The sequence below is a fragment of the Coregonus clupeaformis genome, chromosome 18 (assembly GCF_020615455.1).
Source record: "Coregonus clupeaformis isolate EN_2021a chromosome 18, ASM2061545v1, whole genome shotgun sequence".
NCBI classification, from domain to species: domain Eukaryota; kingdom Metazoa; phylum Chordata; class Actinopteri; order Salmoniformes; family Salmonidae; genus Coregonus; species Coregonus clupeaformis.
In genome coordinates, this window is record NC_059209.1 from 40,851,154 (window position 1) to 40,866,914 (window position 15,761).

Sequence of the window (15,761 nt, forward strand, 5' to 3'; positions counted from 1 at the left end):
GGTCATTGGCAAATTTCAGACGGGCCTGGACATGCGCTGGCTTGAGCAGGGGGACCTTGTGTGCGCTGCAGGATTTTAATCCATGACGGCGTAGTGTGTTACTAATGGTTTTCTTTGAGACTGTGGTCCCAGCTCTCTTCAGGTCATTGACCAGGTCCTGCCGTGTAGTTCTGGGCTGATCCCTCACCTTCTTCATGATCATTGATGCCCCACTAGGTGAGATCTTGCATGGAGCCCCAGACCGAGGATGATTGACCGTCATCTTGAACTTCTTCCATTTTCTAATAATTGCCCCAACAGTTGTTGCCTTCTCACCAAGCTGCTTGCCTATTGTTCTGTAGCCCATCCCAGCCTTGTGCAGGTCTACAATTTTATCCCTGATGTCCTTACACATCTCTCTGGTCTTGGCCATTGTGGAGAGGTTGGAGTCTGTTTGATTGAGTGTGTGGACAGGTGTCTTTTATACAGGTAACGAGTTCAAGCAGGTGCAGTTAATACAGGTAATGAGTGGAGAACAGGAGGGCTTCTCAAAGAAAAACTAACAGGTCTGTGAGAGCCGGAATTCTTACTGGTTGGTAGGTGATCAAATACTTATGTCATGCAATAAAATGCAAATTAATTACTTAAAAATCATACAATGTGATTTTCTGGATTTTTGTTTTAGATTCCGTCTCTCACAGTTGAAGTGTACCTATGATAAAAATTACAGACCTCTACATGCTTTGTAAGTAGGAAAACCTGCAAAATCGGCAGTGTATCAAATACTTGTAAGTGGCTCGGGGAACAAAACATCGACATTTTGGGTCCATGGCCAGGAAACTCCCCAGACCTTAATCCCATTGAGAACTTGTGGTCATCCTCAAGAGGCGGGTGGACAAACAAAAACCCACAAACTCCAAGCATTGATTGTGCAAGAATGGGCTGCCATCAGTCAGGATGTGGCCCAGAAGTTAATTGACAGCATGCCAGGGTAGATTGCAGAGGTCTTGAAAAAGAAGGGTCAACACTACAAATATTGACTCTTTGCATAAACTTAATGTAATTGACAATAAAAGCCTTTGACACTTATGGAATGCTTGTAATTATACTTCAGTATTCCATAGTAACATCTGACAAAAATATCTCATAACACTGAAGCAGCAAACTTTGTGAAGACCAATACTTTTGACCACGACTGTACACTAAACAAAACATTAATTGCACTATAATGGTGACAAACGGTGCCCACAAACTGTTAGGGCCTACATAAAGCTGTCCCAACAACAGATCTTTCTTTTCAGCACCATGGAGTGAATCCTTAACACTGCACACCTGGCTATCAGCGGAGCCTTTTCTGGCAGCGAAACAGTTAATTCAACCTAATTTACTGTCTTTTATAAAAACAGCTGATATGGCTGACTTCGATTAAGACATTACTGTGCGAGCTAGGACGGACATAGTCAATATAACTATTTGTTCAGCACTTTTGAAATGTACTGCGACAGAATTCAGAACATGGGCCGTTCTTACAGTGTTCTCCCTGTACACCAAGTCAGAACCGTAGGATAAATAAAGGGGCCATATAAGCAGACAATGAAAGCTCTTACAATATTCGATGATTACATTTCTCTAAAACAGGCTATAGGCTACATGTGCACCACCAAGTCAGAACAGTAGGCTAAGTTATGATGGGGAAAGGGATCAAATTATTAGGGTGAGGCACATGGGCTATTAACAGCTTACTACACAACATACACTTAGTATTACTTTCTTAGCTACAGTATACATATCTCCCTGGCATATTACATAATTTATGCAGCAGCATACAATACATTTTTGAACTCACCTTGTTGTGCTTTGCTCACTTGAACAGGAAGGTGGCACAGCGGTGCTTTGTTTGCCATCAAAGTCTGGCATTCTCTGGATTTATGGTGCTTTCAAGACAACTGGGAACTCTGAAAAAAACAGGTTGAATCATGATAACGTCAGTGATCTTCAGGTTGTAGCTCTAGAAATAGGCCCGAATTCCCGACTTACAATTCCGATTTGGATGACCGTTCAAAACGTATTTTCCCAGTCAGAGCACGTTTTTTTCCGTTGCCATAACTCACTGAAGTCTGAGATTTCCCAGTTCCTAGTTTCCAGTTGTTTTGAACGCGACAGAAGTCATGCTGTATTGACAGCATGGCCAATCTTTCAACCTTTTCTGGCCCATGGTGTTGAATGTTGTCCAATCAAAGCTACAGTAGATATAACGTGATTAGACATCATTTTATCTGTGGCCAATGACCTTGAGCCTGGATGGGCACTTCTAATGTAACTCTATGGCAACACCCAAGGTGCTTGAATTTTTGAGGTCTCCCTGTAGACTTTGCGGTGACGTGGTGTCCCCATCAGTGACAGAACACTGAGCCAATTACGGCGCAACTAGAGAACATTACCAACCCCTACGCTCCATATTTTCCGCTGGCTGCCCCACCACCACCACAAAAGCACTGAGCAGGGCCGAAACACCTACATTTTGGAGCTGCCTTACTCAAGAAAGCAAAAAAGAGACCATGTTTATATGCGGCTTTATTAACTCAATGATTGTTTTTGTTTTTTTACATTGTTTGCAAACTGATATGTGACACGTATTAATGCCAAAATAACATGCAAAACAGGCACAAAAAAATAAAAATAAAAAATAAATATATACAGTGAGGGAAAAAAGTATTTGATCCCCTGCTGATTTTGTACGTTTGCCCACTGACAAAGAAATGATCAGTCTATATTTTTAATGGTGGGTTTATTTGAACAGTGAGAGACAGAATAACAACAAAAAAATCCAGAAAAACGCATGTCAAAAATGTTATAAATTGATATGCATTTTAATGAGGGAAATAAGTATTTGACCCCCTCTCAATCAGAAAGATTTCTGGCTCCCAGGTGTCTTTTATACAGGTAACGAGCTGAGATTAGGAGCACACTCTTAAAGGGAGTGCTCCTAATCTCAGCTTGTTACCTGTATAAAAGACACCTGTCCACAGAAGCAATCAATCAATCAGATTCCAAACTCTCCACCATGGCCAAGACCAAAGAGCTCTCCAAGGATGTCAGGGACAAGATTGTAGACCTACACTAGGCTGGAATGGGCTACAAGACCATCGCCAAGCAGCTTGGTGAGAAGGTGACAACAGTTGGTGCAATTATTCACAAATGGAAGAAACACAAAATAACTGTCATTCTCCCTCGGCCTGGGGCTCCATTCAAGATCTCACCTCGTGGAGTTGCAATGATCATGAGGAATCAGCCCAGAACTACACGGGAGGATCTTGTCAATGATCTCAAGGCAGCTGGGACCATAGTCACCAAGAAAACAATTGTGGAGGACTGAAATCCTGCAGCGCCCGCAATGTCCCCCTGCTCAAGAAAGCACATATACATGGCCGTCTGAAGTTTGCCAATGAACATCTGAATGATTCAGAGGAGAACTGGGTGAAAGTGTTGTGGTCAGATGAGACCAAAATCGAGCTCTTTGGCATCAACTCAACTCGCCATGTTTGGAGGAGGAGGAATGTGTCACGATCGTCAGGGAGAGACCAATGCGCAGCGTGTTGAACGAACATGGTGAACTTTATTATCTTTAGTAATAATCTACACAATAAACAAAACAAGAAACGACTTGTGAAGTCCACGGTGACAATGACCGAACACGGAACAAAAACCCACAAACACAAAGGGAAAACATACAGTTTAAATATGGCTCCCAATCAGAGACAACCAGCCAACAGCTGACACTCGTTGCCTCTGATTGGGAGTCACTCAGGCAAAACATAGAAATAGACGAACTAGAACCCCCAACATAGAAACACACCACATAGAACAAACACACCCTGGCTCAACAACTAGAGTCCCATAGCCAGGGTGTGACAGTACCCCCCCCTAAAGGCGCGGACTGCGACCGCGCCTCAAAAAGAGCAAAACAGGGGAGGGCTGGGTGGGCATACCTCCTCGGCGGCGGTTCTGGCTCCGGGCTTGCCCACCACCCTCCAACAAACCACCCATAGCGCCCCTGGTCCGGTCTGGCCCTGCTGGCTGGAGCTGGACTGGACGTAGCAGGAGCGGTTAGCTTCAACTCCGTAGTGGAGCCGTTGACCGGTACCTGGTTAGGCACCGGTGACCCAGGCACGGGTTGTGCCGGACAGACGACGCGCACCCCTGGCTTGGTGCGTGAGGCAGGAAAGGACCGGACCTGGCTGACGATGCGCACCCCTGGCTTGGTGCGTGGAGCAGCAACGGGCCGGACCGGGCTGACGATACGTACCCCTGACTTGGTGCGTGGAGCCGGAACGGGCCTCACCGGACTGACGACTCGCACCCCTGGCTTGGTGCGTGGAGCAGCAACGGGCCGGACCGGGCTGACGATGCGCACCCCTGGCTTGGTGCGTGGAGCCGAACGGGCCTCAACCGGACTGACGACTCGCACCCCTGGCTTGGTGCGAGTGGCAGGAACGGGCTGGACCAGGCTGACGACTCGCACCCCTGGCTTGGTGCGAGTAGCAGGAACGGGCTGGACCAGGCTGACGACTCGCACCCCTGGCTTGGTGCGAGTGGCAGGAACAGGCCGGGCCGGGCTGGCGACGAGCACCGTAGACTTGGTGCGAGTGGCAGGAACAGGCCGGGCCGGGCTGGCGACGCGCACCGTAGGCTTGGTGCGTGGAGCAGGGACAGGCCGGGCTGGGCTGGCGACGCACACCGTAGGCCTGGTGCGTGGAGCAGGGACAGGCCGGGCTGGGCTGGCGACGCACACCGTAGGCTTGGTGCGTGGAGCAGGGACAGGCCGGGCTGGGCTGGCGACGCACACCATAGGCTTGGTGCGTGGAGCAGGGACAGGCCGGGCTGGGCTGGCGACGCACACCGTAGGCTTGGTGCGTGGAGCAGGGACAGGCCGGACTGGGCTGGCGACGCACACCGTAGGCTTGGTGCGTGGAGCAGGGACAGGCCGGGCTGGGCTGGCGACGCACACCGTAGGCTTGGTGCGTGGAGCAGGGACAGGCCGGGCCGGGCTGGCGACGCACACCGTAGGCTTGGTGCGTGGAGCAGGGACAGGCCGGGCTGGGCTGGCGACGCACACCGTAGGCTTGGTGCGTGGAGCAGGGACAGGCCGGGCCGGGCTGGCGACGCGCACCGTACACTTAGTGCGGGAAGCAGGAACGGGCCGGACCGGACTGGTGACGCACACCACTTGCTTGGTGTGAGGAGCGGGACTGGGTTTCATCATAACCCTCCGCTCCCTCAGCTGCCTACCGAGTTCCTCTCGCCGTGCCTCATTTCTCACCCTTTCCCTTATCGCCTCCAATAGCTCCATCCTCTGCAACACTAACTCCTGCTCCTCTGGGCCAGTAGCCCCCCTTAGCCTGGTGGCCTCCTCACCTAATCGCCCTGTGGCAGCCTCCTGCTGCCCAGTCGCCCCTGCCGTGTGCCCCCCTAAAAATTTTTTTGGGGTTGCCTCTCGACCGTCCGACGCTGACACTGCTTACGCCGTTGCTCCTCTCTCCGTCGCCTCTCAACTGTCTCACTCCATGGCCGGCGATCCATCCCGGCCAGGATCTCCTCCCAGGTCCAGGACCCTTTCCCGTCAAATATCTCCTCCCATGTCCAGGCTGCCTGCTCCTGGACACGCTGCTTGGTCCTGGTATGGTGGGTTTTTCTGTCACGATCGTCAGGGAGAGACCAATGCGCAGCGTGTTGAACGAACATGGTGAACTTTATTATCTTTAGTAATAATCTACACAATAAACAAAACAAGAAACGACTCGTGAAGTCCACGGTGACAATGACCGAACACGGAACAAAAACCCACAAACACAAAGGGAAAACATACAGTTTAAATATGGCTCCCAATCAGAGACAACCAGCCAACAGCTGACACTCGTTGCCTCTGATTGGGAGTCACTCAGGCAAAACATAGAAATAGACGAACTAGAACCCCCAACATAGAAACACACCACATAGAACAAACACACCCTGGCTCAACAACTAGAGTCCCATAGCCAGGGTGTGACAGTATGCTGCCTATGACCACAAGAACACCATCCCCACTGTCAAACATGGAGGTGGAAACATTATGCTTTGGGGGTGTTTTTCTGTTAAGGGGACAGGACAACTTCACCGCATCAAAGGGACGATGGACGGGGCCATGTACCGTCAAATCTTGGGTGAGAACCTCTTTCTCTCAGCCAGGGCATTGAAAATGGATTGTGGATGGGTATTCCAGCATGACAATGACCCAAAACACACGGCCAAGGCAACAAAGGAGTGGCTCAAGAAGAAGCACATTAAGGTCCTGGAGTGGCCTAGCCAGTCTCCAGACCTTAATCCCATAGAAAATCTGTGGAGGGAGCTGAAGGTTCGAGTTGCCAAACGTCAGCCTCAAAACCTTAATGACTTGGAGAAGATCTGCAAAGAGGAGTGGGAAAATATCCCTCCTGAGATGTGTGCAAACCTGGTGGCCAACTACAAGAAACGTCTGACCTCTGTGATTGCCAACAAGGGTTTTGCCACCAAATACTAAGTCATGTTTTGCAGAGGGGTCAAATACTTATTTCCCTCATTAAAATGCAAATCAATTTATAACATTTTTTACATGCTTTTTTCTGGATTTTGTTGTTGTTATTCTGTCTCTCACTGTTCAAATAAACCTACCATTAAAATTATAGACTGATCATGTCTTTGGCAGTGGGCAAACGTACAAAATCAGCAAGGGATCAAATACTTTTTTCCCTCACTGTAGCTAGCTGAGACAGAGAAAGGGAACGGAAGAAGTTCAACACTTTATTAATTTCAATACAGCACATGGATTCATCATGGATTGGGTACAGGTCTCTGATCGCGCTGGTGAACGGTAGCTGACATTGACGTGCAGGAGCTTCCTGCAGGAATTTGTAGTTTTGCTGAGGTCTTACCTGTTGCTAATTTGCATTTCAAATTATTGAGAGTAAATTGAGATGAATATATTGATAAAACTCGCCTTGTCTGAGAGAGAATTACACGGTTATCAAAACGTCACGCCAAGGTAAGCCTACACCAAACACATACTTAAGTGTTTGTAAAATTCACGATGTGAAAAATGAACGGTGGAAAGAAGATTAGAACCATTTCTGTGTTTGACCGCTAGGTTTAATGGGTATTACGTGGTGTACTATATATACATTGATGTTTGTCAGGGCCACGTTGGTGTTTGTCAGGGCCACGATGTTGTTTGTCAGGGCCACGTTGATGTTTGTCAGGGCCACGTTGATGTTTGTCAGGGCCACATTGATGTTTGTCAGGGCCACGTTCATGTTTGTCAGGGCCATTTTCAAGTTTGTCAGGGCCACTTTCAGTAGCCAAACATTGTTAGAAAAACAGTTAGAAATGCCATGAATAGCGCTGACGTGATTCCTTATTTCTACATGTCAGAAAGTCATTTTTATTCTACATAGCATATGTCTTTCTGAACATCCCAAAACTTTGCATCCTGCACCCTGGTGTTGGTGTATTGAAACGGTTGGTGTTCTGTGGGACTTTTTTTGGAACTCTTTAATACTAACTACTGCCATTTTATGGACACTCCCCTACTTATTTATTTGGACAGTGAAACTGAAACTTTTCATTTGCCTATATACTCTAGCATTTTGGATTTGAGATCAAATGTTTTATATGAGGCGAAAGTACAGAATGTCACCTTTTATTTGAGGGTCTTTTTTTAATATATCTGTTTTACTGTTTAGAAGTGAATGCACTACCTAGTCCCCCCATTGAAGATGTCATAAGTATTTGGACAAATTCACTTATAGTGTATTACCTATGTTGAAGGTTTAGTATTGGGTCCCATATTCATAGCACACAATGACTACATCAAGCTTGTGACTCTACAAACTTGTTGGATGCATTTGCAGTTTGTTTTGGTTGTGTTTCAGATTATGTTTTGCCCAATAGAAATTTATGGTTTGTCAGGACCTCGTTGATGTTTGTCAGGGCCACGTTGATGTTTGTCAGGGCCACATTGATGTTTGTCAGGTCCACGATGATGTTTGTCAGGGCCACGTTGATGTTTGTCAGGGCCACGTTAATGTTTGTCAGAGCCACATTAATGTTTGTCATGGCCAAGTTTATGTTTGTCAGGGCCACGTTGATGTTTGTCAGGGCCACGTTGATGTTTGTCAGGGCCACGTTGATGTTTGTCAGGGCCACGTTCATGTTTGTCAGGGCCACGTTCATGTTTGTCAGGGCCACGTTGATGTTTGTCAGGGCCACGTTCATGTTTGTCAGGGCCACGTTCATGTTTGTCAGGTCCACGTTGATGTTTGTCAGGGCCACGTTGATGTTTGGCAGGGCCACGTTCATGTTTGTCATGGCCACGTTTATGTTTTTCAGGGCCACGTTCATGCTTGTCAGGGCCACGTTGATGTTTGTCAGGGCCACGTTGATGTTTGTCAGGGCCACGTTGATGTTTGTCAGGGCCACGTTCATGTTTGTCATGGCCATGTTCATGTTTGTCAGGGCCACGTTGATGTTTGTCAGGGCCACGTTCATGTTTGTCAGGGCCATTTTCATGTTTGTCAGGGCCACTTTCAGTAGCCAAACATTGTTCGAAAAACAGTTAGAAATGCCATGAATAGAGCTGACGTGATTCCTTATTTCTACATGTCAGAAAGTCATTTTTATTCTACACAGCATATGTCTTTCTGAACATTCCAAAACGTTGCATCCTGCACCCTGGTGTTGGTGTATTGAAACGGTTGGTGTTCTGTGGGACTTTTTTTGGAACTCTTTAATAATAACTACTGCCACTTTATGGACACTCCCCTACTTATTTATTTGGACAGTGAAACTGAAACTTTTCATTTGCCTGTATACTCTAGCATTTTGGATTTGAGATCAAATGTTTTATATGAGGCGAAAGTACAGAATGTCACCTTTTATTTGAGGGTCTTTTTTTGATATATCTGTTTTACTGTTTAGTCCCCCCATTGAAGATGTCATAAGTATTTGGACAAATTCACTTATAGTGTATTACCTATTTTGAAGGTTTAGTATTTGGTCCCTTATTCATAGCACACATTGACTACATCAAGCTTGTGACTCTACAAACTTGTTGGATGCATTTGCAGTTTGTTTTGTTTGTGTTTCAGATTATGTTTTGCCCAATAGAAATGGATGGTAAATAATGTATTGTGCCATTTTGGAGTCACTTTTATAGTAAATAAGAATAGAAGATGTTTCTGAACACTTCTACATTAATGTGGATGCTACCATGATTACGGATAACCATGCATTAATTGTGAATAATGATGAGTGAGCAAGTTACTAAAACATGCTAACCTCGCACCTTTACAATAACAGGTTAGCAGTTAAATTTTTTGTCAGGGCCCCATTTTTTTTTTTTTTTTTGGGGGGTATGATCTTTGTTCCGCTGTAACTTTCTCAGTCATCATTATTCACGATTAATTCATGATTAGCCATAATCATGGTAGCATCCACATTAATGTAGATGTGTTCAGAAACATATTATATTCTTATTTACAATAAAAGTGACTCCAAAATGACACAATACATTGTTCATCATTCAGTTCCTATTGGGCAAAACATAATCTGAAAAAACAACCAAAACAAACTGCAAATGCATCCAACAATGCATATGGGACCAAATACTGAACGTTTGACTACTTAAATACACTATAAGTGAATTTGTTCAAATAATTATCAAAAATATATATATTCAAATGTGGGGACTAGATACATAACGTTATTTCATTTCTAAACGGTATGTATGAAAATAACCTCAAATAAAAGGTGACATTCATGTGAAATATTTGATCTCAAATCCAAAATGCTGGAGTATGGAGACACATGTGCACCTTTTAGCTCCACTGTCCAAATAAATACTTAGGGAGTGTATTTGTTGTACCCAAAAAAGTGTCAAAACATTACATTAAGCTATTCATTTTATAATTGGGAAATGAAACTATAATACACCCAATAGACCAAAAGGAACCTCTGCAGGGTTTTTCTGTGAGATGACAGTTAAAGTCAGTATTGTAATGTGACAGCAGGTGGCGCTATTTACATACCTAATGCTGGGGGGTTGTGTCAGTGCTATGAGGGACTTGAGAAATGCAATATGGATGTCCTCTCTCTCTCTCAATTCAATTTCAATTCAATTCAATTTAAGGGTTTTATTGGCATGGGAAATGTATGTTAACATTGCCAAAGCAAGTGAAGTAGATAGTAAACAAAAGTGAAATAAATAATAAATATTAACAGTAAACATTACACTCAGAAGTTCCGAAAGAATAAAGACATTTCAAATGTCATATTATGTATCTATGTGCAAATAGTTAAAGTACAAATGTGAAAATAAATAAACATTAATATGGGTTGTATTTACAATGGTGTTTGTTCTTCACTGGTTGCCCTTTTCTTGTGGCAACAGGTCACAAATATTGCAGCTGTGATGGCACACTGTGGTTTTTCACCCAGTAGATAAGGGAGTTTATCAAAATTGGGTTTGTTTTTCGAATTCTTTGTGGATCTCTGTAATCTGAGGGAAATATGTGTCTCTGGCAGGAGGTTAGGAAGTGCAGCTCAGTTTCCACCTTATTTTGTGGGCAGTGTGCACATAGCCTGTCTTCTCTTGAGAGCCAGGTCTGCCTACGGCTGCCTTTCTCAATAGCAAGGCTATGCTCACTGAGTCTGTACATAGTCAAAGCTTTCCTTAAGTTTGGGTCAGTCACAGTGGTCATGTATTCTGCCACTGTGTACTCTCTGTTTAGGGCCAAATAGCATTCTAGTTTGCTCTGTTTTTTTGTTTGTTCTTTCCAATGTGTCAAGTAATTCTCTTTTTGTCTTCTCATGATTTGGTTGGGTCTAATTGTGTTGTTGTTGTTGTTGTTGTTGTTGTTGTTGTTGTTGTCCTGGGGCACTGCGGGGTCTGTTCGTGTGGGGTCTCTCTCTTTCTCTCTCTCTCTCTCTCTCTCTCTCTCTCTCTCTCTCTCTCTCTCTCTCTCTCTCTCTCTCTCTCTCTCTCTCTCTCTCTCTCTCTCTCTCTCTCTCTCTCTCTCTCCAAACACACACACACACACACACGCGCGCACACACACACACACACTCTCTCCTGACCCAGAGATGAACCTTCTTCTGTCGTCCTGATGACAGTCAAAAGGTTTATCTACAGGTTTATCCAGTGTTACACCAGAGACAGCTATCAAAGCACAATCACTCCTTTGATGTGCAGTAGGACAGTTAAAATGACTTGAACAATGACTACACTGTCATTAGCAATAATAATCATAGAGAATGTGGTTTGACCACGATCACACATATAGGGTACGTTGTATCACATGAGCCTATATGATAATGTATACTGAACAAAAATATTAACGCAACATGCAACATTACAGTTCATATAAGGAAATCAGTCAATTGAAATACATTCATTAGGCCCTAATCTATGGATTTCACATGACTGGGCAGGGGTGCAGCCATGGGAGGGCATAAGCCCACCCACATGGGGGCCATGCCCACCCACTGCGGAGCCAGGCCCAGCCAATCAGAATACGTTTTTCCCCATAAAAGGGCTTTATTACAGACAGGAATACTCCTTAGTTTCATCAGCTGTCCGGGTGGCTGGTCTCAGGTGTTCCCGCAGGTGAAGAAGCCAGATGAGGAGGTCCTGGGCTGGTGTGGTTACAGGTGGTCTGCGGTTGTGAGGCTGGTTGGACTTACTGCCAAAACACACACACACACACACACACAAACCCATAGCTAAAGAGAGATTATTGTTTATTGAGTGAGCCTATTCTATCAAATATTGTTCTGTATTCCAGGTTAAGGTATCACCACAGTACATTTATTGAAGAAGAAAAACATACAATACATTACATCTCAAACTTCTTGAAATCTACATTTTAAATCTAAATTCAACAATCCCCCCATAAATACATTTCTATTGAACATTTGAAAGTCAAATATGAGAGTAATAAAACAATAACACTAGAAGCAAACATGATTATCGAGATGAGAACATTATTTTTTGCTCACAGGCATACTTTGTGCAATGGTAAACAGTTCAGTGAAAATGGTACGCAGTCTAAAACGTCAGACAGTTTGAAATAGCTTCAGATTGCCACAGTAGTTCTACAGATATAGACTGACCTTTTATGCATTTAAACATCAGTTCATAGTGCAAAAAATAGCATCAGTTCATAGTAGCCCCAATCTCATTTCAAAACATTATTCTGTACACTTATACATTTCTTCTAACTGTCTGTTGTAGAGCTCATCTGTTTCTTCTAACAGTGTCTGTTCTAGAACTCATCTGTTTCTTCTAACAGTGTCTGTTCTAGAACTCATCTGTTTCTTCTAACAGTGTCTGTTCTAGAACTCATCTGTTTCTTCTAACAGTGTCTGTTCTAGAACTCATCTGTTTCTTCTAACAGTGTCTGTTCTAGAACTCATCTGTTTCTTCTAACAGTATCTGTTCTAGAACTCATCTGTTTCTTCTAACAGTGTCTGCTCTAGAACTCATCTGTTTCTTCTAACAGTGTCTGTTCTAGAACTCATCTGTTTCTACTAACAGTGTCTGTTCTAGAACTCTTCTGTTTCTACTAACAGTGTCTGTTCTAGAACTAATCTGTTTCTTCTAACAGTGTCTGCTCTAAAACTTATTTGAATGAACGTCAAAATTACAAAGAAGGAGCTACAGATATTGTCTTTCCAGAGTTTTTTTGTAAAAAATATGTGTCCTGATTGTTCATGATACAATTGTATGGCACAGGTTATTGTAGTTCCTTTCTGACACTTGATTTCATGGCAGCTGGTGCATCAGACAGTGTTCAGCCCTGTAAGCCAAGGCCCACGGTGACAGGCATCAGAAATAGTCATGATCAGGCAGTATTAGGACCACCAGGCATACAGTATCACAGAATGGGCACTTCAGTTCATGTTCTCCAGCAGGTAGTACCATAAACATTTAATCACTAGAATGGTTATGGTTCTGTGATGGGTAGAGCAGCGGCCATATTGAATGTACCCATCATGTATTTCTATGGGTAGTTCTGTGTGTCCCTCATTGAGGGTTTGTCATCTTATACAGTCTTTCCTTGGGATGCTGCTTACTCCCAGGGTTTTGGCTTGGTGAAGCTCATTGACAGTACATTTAAAACGTAGAGATCTCTAAAGTCCAGACACTCTTATCCACAGCGACAGTTGTGGAATTTAACCTTGGTGTTGTAAGCGCCGTGCTCTACCAACTGAGCCACACAGGACCATCAAGCATTCAAGCAAGCTAACAGCAACTTCACACAGGCTATGGTATCTTCACTGTTGGCCTTTTGGACAAACGGCACACTGATAATAAGGTACAATTTTGGACAAATATTGTTATTATGGGCCAATATTTCCAATTTCTCCTCTCTGTGCTCTGTCCCTATCAGGTCAGCACCAGCAGAAGGAGCGCCCCACCATCTCAAAGAACAGCCTGTTGGGTTCTCTGAAGTATCGACACAGCTTCCTGAAGGCCTGTGAGCTGAGAGGAGCGTGGGGCCTCCCCTTGGACTCATCCAGACATTTGTCATGTCCCCCGGCAGAGAGGAGGCAGTAGAAACCTTTAGTGGTGTTGAAGTAGAAGTTGGAGGGAGCGATGCGCGGGGGAAGGTCCAGGAACCTATAGATTAGATAGATAGATTAGAAAACATTAATGTCCTCAATTAGTTCATTCATTTGGCAGCATGACCTCTCTCTCTCTCTCTCTCTCTCTCTCTCTCTCTCTCTCTCTCTCTCTCTCTCTCTCTCTCTCTCTCTCTCTCTCTCTCTCTCTCTCTCTCTCTCTCTCTCTCTCTCTCTCTCTCTCTCTCTCTCTCTCTCTCTCTCTCTCTCTCTCTCTCTCTCTCTCTCTCTCTCTCTCTCTCTCTCTCTCTCTCTCTCTGTCTCTGTCTCTCAATTTCAATTTCAATTCAATTTAAGGGCTTTATTGGCATGGGAAATGTGTGTTAACATTGCCAAAGCAAGTGAAGTACATAGTAAACAAAAGTGAAATAAACAATAAATATTAACAGTAAACATTACACTCAGAAGTTTCAAAAGAATAAAGACATTTCAAATGTCATATTATGTATCTCTCTCTCTCTCTCTCTCTCTCTCTGTCTCTCTCTCTCATTAGGTTTTGTGATACCTCTCGGCCCTGCGGAGCTCCGGGAAGGGGTGTCTGATGAGGGCCTCTCCATCCACCACGTGGACCTGCTCCCTGGGGAACACATCCAACCAGCGGTCCAGGTGCTGGTGGTACAGGCTCCTCTGCAGCGCCTTGTAGGCCGGGTTGATGTGGCCCTGCCGGAACAGCAACTCCTCTACAATAAAATACAATAGAATACAGTAGAAAATAATATTATAATACTGTATTAATAATGGAATAGGATACTTTATTGTCCATTTGGTTGATGTGGTCCCCAAATACAGTATAGCTAGTTCATTCCCCACATTGTCATCGCCTAGCCCAGGACTCGAACCTTTCGGTTACTGGGCTACCTACCTAGAGGCTGGTAGGGCTTGTGGCGGGTCACGCGGTTGTGAAGGACCTGGGTATAGTCGGAGACGAGGCGCTCGGCGGGGTCGCGGACTATCAGCAGTAGTCGGACAGCAGGATTCATCTCCCAGACCCGCTCTGGGACCTGGGGAGAGGCAAAGTATCCAGGGGTCTTCTCTACCGTCAGCTGTCCAGGCAGGGTGAAAGGCATCTGGGCACGGTACCACGCCAGCCCCCGCCGGTAGTGCTCTTCCATGTTGAAGTAGTGCACCTTAAAAGAAAGTATGTAGAGTTGTTTAATGTCTTATACAATTTTTATTGTATTTGTTTAGTCTTTTATTGTGTATTTTCATTGTACACACCAATGTACAGTCTGTATTCTAGGATTTTATCTTGTTCTTTCATTCTGTTATGCTGCATGACTATTTTCATTATAATAGTGTAAAGTGTGAAAGTGCTTTACAAACGAAGTTATGATGATGCTGATGATGCTTCTGTTTGTCATTACCTCAGCTTTGGCCACCTCTACGTCCGGATGGAGGTTGAGCATCTCTAGAAGGGCCCTGGTGCCACCTTTACGCACGCCGATGATGATGGCTCCGGGTAGGCGCTGCTGGGTGGCATTACGAGAGCGAGAGGGGGGGGAGGAAGAGCCGGCTGCTCTGAGCTCCCGTAGACAGACACATAGCTGGGTCTGCAGTAGGAGGAGAACCAGCAGGGCTAGGAGGACAGTCCACAGCATGGTGGTGGACTGGATGAGAAGAAGAGATGGGGCAAGGGGTACACACACACTGGGTATAGGAGGACACACACACTGGGTATAGGAGGACACACACACTGGGTATAGGTTGATACACACACTGGGTATAGGAGGACACACACACTGGGTATAGGTTGATACACACACTGGGTATAGGAGGACACACACACACACTGGGTATAGGAGGATACACACACACTGGGTATAGGAGGACACACACACTGGGTATAGGAGGACACACACACACTAGGTATAGGAGGACACACACACACTGGGTATAGGAGGACACACACACACTGGGTATAGGAGGACACACACACTGGGTATAGGTTGATACACACACTGGGTATAGGAGGACACACACACTGGGTGTAGGAGGACACACACACTGGGTATAGGAGGATACACACACTGGGTATAGGAGGACACACACACACTGGGTATAGGAGGACACACACACTGGGTATAGGAGGA

General features: G+C 45.0%; 1 protein-coding gene across 1 annotated transcript; it reads right to left on the minus strand.

Moving 5' to 3' along the window:
- Positions 1-11,832: 11,832 nt before the first annotated feature.
- Positions 11,833-15,374, minus strand: LOC121587313 (heparan sulfate glucosamine 3-O-sulfotransferase 1). Its single transcript, XM_041904221.1, has 4 exons — positions 15,036-15,374; positions 14,534-14,798; positions 14,177-14,351; positions 11,833-13,669 (listed from the first exon to the last, which is right to left on the minus strand). The coding sequence occupies exons 1-4, from the start codon at positions 15,267-15,269 to the stop codon at positions 13,441-13,443; spliced, it is 903 nt and encodes a 300-aa protein (XP_041760155.1). The 5' UTR covers positions 15,270-15,374; the 3' UTR covers positions 11,833-13,440.
- Positions 15,375-15,761: the final 387 nt, after the last annotated feature.

Bases quoted from the DNA above. Each gene is read 5' to 3' on its own strand.
- LOC121587313 (XM_041904221.1), bottom strand. From the start codon at position 15,269: ATGCTGTGGACTGTCCTCCTAGCCCTGCTGGTTCTCCTCCTACTGCAG. The intron at 14,799-15,035 runs GTAATGACAAAC...CTTTCTTTTAAG, and splicing joins TAGAGGTGGCCAAAGCTGAG to GTGCACTACTTCAACATGGA. The intron at 13,670-14,176 runs GTATCACAAAAC...TCTAATCTATAG, and splicing joins GAGCTCCGCAGGGCCGAGAG to GTTCCTGGACCTTCCCCCGC.